The 3727-nt window shown below is 41.7% G+C and overlaps 1 protein-coding gene across 1 annotated transcript; it reads left to right on the forward strand.

Moving 5' to 3' along the window:
- The first annotated feature begins 1039 nt into the window (after window positions 1–1039).
- Window positions 1040–2056, forward strand: LOC130868397 (melanoma-associated antigen B4-like). Its single transcript, XM_057760634.1, has one exon. It carries the CDS (start codon window positions 1040–1042, stop codon window positions 2054–2056), a length of 1017 nt encoding a protein of 338 aa, XP_057616617.1.
- The last annotated feature ends 1671 nt before the right edge of the window (window positions 2057–3727 follow it).

Genomic DNA, 3727 nt, shown 5'->3' on the forward strand with positions numbered 1-3727 from the left:
CCTTCCAATATCAGGAGGATAACTATATGGTTTTCTTTGGGTTCACCTTCTTATTTAGCTTCCCTAGGGTCTCATATTATAGGCTCAATATCCTTTATGGCTAGAATCCACTTATGAGTGAGTACATACCATATTCATCTTTTGGGATCTGGGTTACCTCACTCAGGATAGTGTTTTCTATTTCCATCCATTTGCTTGCAAAATTCAAGATGTCATTTTTTTTTTTTTACTGCTGAGTAGTACTCTAATGTATACATATTCCACACTTTCTTTATCTATTCTTCCGTTGAGGGACATCTAGGTTGTTTCCAGGTTCTGGCTATTAAAAATAATGCTGCTATGAACATAGTTGAACAAATGCTTTTGTAGTATGATAGAGCATCTCTTGGATATCTTCCCAAGAGTGGTCTTGCTGGATCCTGGGGTAGGTTTGTAGTGGGAGCTGCTGGCTGTGTTCCTGCTGCCCCAGCTCCTGATATCCCAGCTAGCTTATGCCCCAAAATAACGACACACAAACTGTATTATTTTAAAGACTGCTTGGCGCATTAGCTCTAGCCCTTACTGGCTAATTCTCATATCCCGATCAACCCATCTCTAATAATCTGTGTAGCACTAGTCTTACCGGGAAAGATTCAGCATGTCTGACCTGGCGGCTGGCTGCATCGTGTCTGCCCTGGAGAGCAGCAGCATGGCATCTGTCTCTCAGAGGAGCTGCCCTGCATCTGAGCTCACTTCCTCTTCCTCCCAGCATTCTGTTCTGTTTACTCCACCCACCTATGTTCTAACCTATGAGGGCCAAGCAGTTTCTTTATTTTTAACCAATGACCTTCCTCCATCATAGGTTGATCTCTACAGTGAGATCTTAGAACACTGATGTCATTATAATGTGTGTGACACAAGGAGGGGAAAGAATTTTTGAAAGCCAGAGTGTTCACAACATGCTCAAAATGCTCATAGTACGTTATTTTCCTGATTTAGGTATCTCAGTTACCTGTTCTACTACCAAGACTCTGTCCTGCTGTCCCTGACACCAGCCATCATGCCAAGGGGACAGAAGAGTAAGGCGCGTGCTCGAGAGAAAAGGCGCCAGGGGCTCAAGGATGCTCAAGCAAAGGAGGCAGAGAAAGCAGAGTCACCTGCTGGCTCTGATCAAGCTTCAGGAGATGCTAAGCCAAGCACTTCCACTGCTGACTTCCCACAGCAGTCTGAAAGCTCAGCACCCAGCAGCACTGCCAGCCAGGGAGTGTCCCATGGAAGGTCTGATAAGGGTGACCAGGGCCAAGGGGACAGAAATGAGCGTTCCTCCAGGGCTCTACTCTCTACTAGAAGCATGCGGATGGATCTTATGACAAGGAAGACCGGAATGCTGATGGAGTACATGCTCCTCAAATACAAAGTGCAGCAGCCCATGAAGAGGGGAGAGATGCTCAAAGTTATCAACAAAAGGTTCAAGGAACACTTCCCCGAGATCCTCAAGAAAGCCTCCTACCGATTGGATGTGGTGTTTGGCCTTGAGCTGAAAGAAGTCCTGCCACATGGTCAAGCATATGAGCTTGTGAGCAAGCTAGATTTCGAGGATGATGGAAGTAGGAGCAATGAGCTAGATGTTCCTACCAGGGGCATTCTGATTGCTCTCCTAAGTGTGATCTACCTAAATAACTACTGTGCTGCCGAGAAGTATGTCTGGTATTTCCTGAATGCATTAGGAGTCTATGATGGGATCATACATGTCTTCTTTGGGGATATCAGGAAGCTCATCACTGAAGATCTGGTACAGGAAAAGTACCTGGTATACCGTCAGGTTCCTAACAGTGATCCTCCATCCTATGAGTTCCTGTGGGGCCCGAGAGCCTATGATGAAACAACCCATATAAAGGTGATGGACTTTTTAGCCAAGATAAGTGAAGCCTTGCCTGGGGTGTGCTTATCTCGTTATGAGCAGGATTTGATTAAAGAGGAAGAGGAAGCCCAAGCTGCAGCTGCAGCCAAGTCTGGCAGTAAAGGCAAGGCCAAGGGACGTACTAAGACCAAGTTAAGTCGTCCTACTCACAAGTGAGGTATAAGGTAGCCTCTGTTTTATGATTGAAAAGGTCTGTTCACCTTTTTGTAAATACGCTGTTGATAATCTGTTGGTGGTCTTTTAGCAAAGTGTTAACTTGAGGTTAGAATGTACACAGATAAATTTTGTAGCCTGTTCCTTCACTGCTGTTTACCAAGTTGGAAGCTCAAATTTTTTGGATTTATTTGAAATACAGTTTACAATTTGAAATGTTCTAAGGATTTGGTGATGTTCATAAGATACTATCGAATTAGGCTAAGAAAATGGTGTGAAATATGAAAGGAAAATATTCAAAAGTGTTAGGCTTTTCAGTGAAGTTTTTTTTAGTCCTTGTTTTCATGGCATTGATGTCAGGGATGTATACTGACTTTTGTTTCTGATATTAAAATATGTGTGAGAAATTAGCAGAGAAGCAGTTCTCTTTTTTTAAACATTCATGTTTTAACCAAACAGGCACTGAACATTTGCTCTTGCAGAGTTGTCACCCTGTGTACTGGATATGTTCGTTAATAGAAGCAGGAGGTCTGGAATATTTGATGACATATTCTATAAGAAACTCTTATTACTGGACATATTGGAATAAGGTCTCTACTTCCTAAAGATACAATAAATGGAGTGATGTCTTGTTTAACATAAAATATCCATCTACATTCATTACTAGATATCTTCAGGAAAGAAGTTCTTGTTTTTCCTTCTTGTACAGTACTCTCTGCAGATTCTTTTAGGCAAAATGTTACGGAAAATAAGGATAAAAATGAATTCTATTTAAGTGCTCACATTAGTAAATGATAGCTTCTGATTCAAACACAGATTTTTTTGAACTATATACATATATCCCCTTTATGCAAGAAAGACATCATCAAAATCATTTCTCCCTTGATAGCAAGACTTACAAATCTAAATGTTTCCATGTTTCCATGGCTAGTAAATGAAAGAATTTAGATTAAGCATATGACTTAAAGACAACACTGCCCTATTCCACTTATGCTTAACCGCACTGTGACTCTTATATCAGTTTTATTTTCAATGTTACTAAATGAATCTTAATGTCTAGCACTGCCTCCAGCTCTAAAAGATCCATGCCCTATTCTGGCCTATGCAAGCACTTACACACACAAGTCATAAAACTATACTCAAGCAAATTCCAAGTAAAATCAACACCAGGTACTGTGGGATAATACTCTTGTACCCACTAAAGATTTGTCACTTGCATTGTTTTAATGAAATATGATTGGCCAGTAGCCACGCAGGAAGTATAGACGGGGTGAGCAGACTAGGAGAACTCAGCGAAGATGAAAGGCTCCTTCTGCAGTTACCACCCAGACAGACAGGAAGCAAGATGAAATGCTGCATTGGAAAAGGTTCCAAGCCACGTGGCTGAACATAGATAAGAATTATGGGTTAATTTAAGTTACAAGAGCTAGTTAACAATAAGACTGAGCTAATGAGGCCAAACAGTTTATAATTGATATAAGCCTCTGTGTTTTGTTGGGACTGAGCAGCTATGTCACCCAGTAAGAGAGAAACTTCTGTCTTTGAAAGGTAGCCTTACGCATGCAGGGCTAGTGGTAAGCAACAGACTGTAGGACCAACAGGAAACTACAGTAAGAACACAGGAACCCCTCTGGGTGCCTGACGGGTGTCATAAAGGATGGGCTCCTCAGGAGA

The sequence above is a fragment of the Chionomys nivalis genome, chromosome X (genome assembly GCF_950005125.1).
Source record: "Chionomys nivalis chromosome X, mChiNiv1.1, whole genome shotgun sequence".
NCBI classification, from domain to species: domain Eukaryota; kingdom Metazoa; phylum Chordata; class Mammalia; order Rodentia; family Cricetidae; genus Chionomys; species Chionomys nivalis.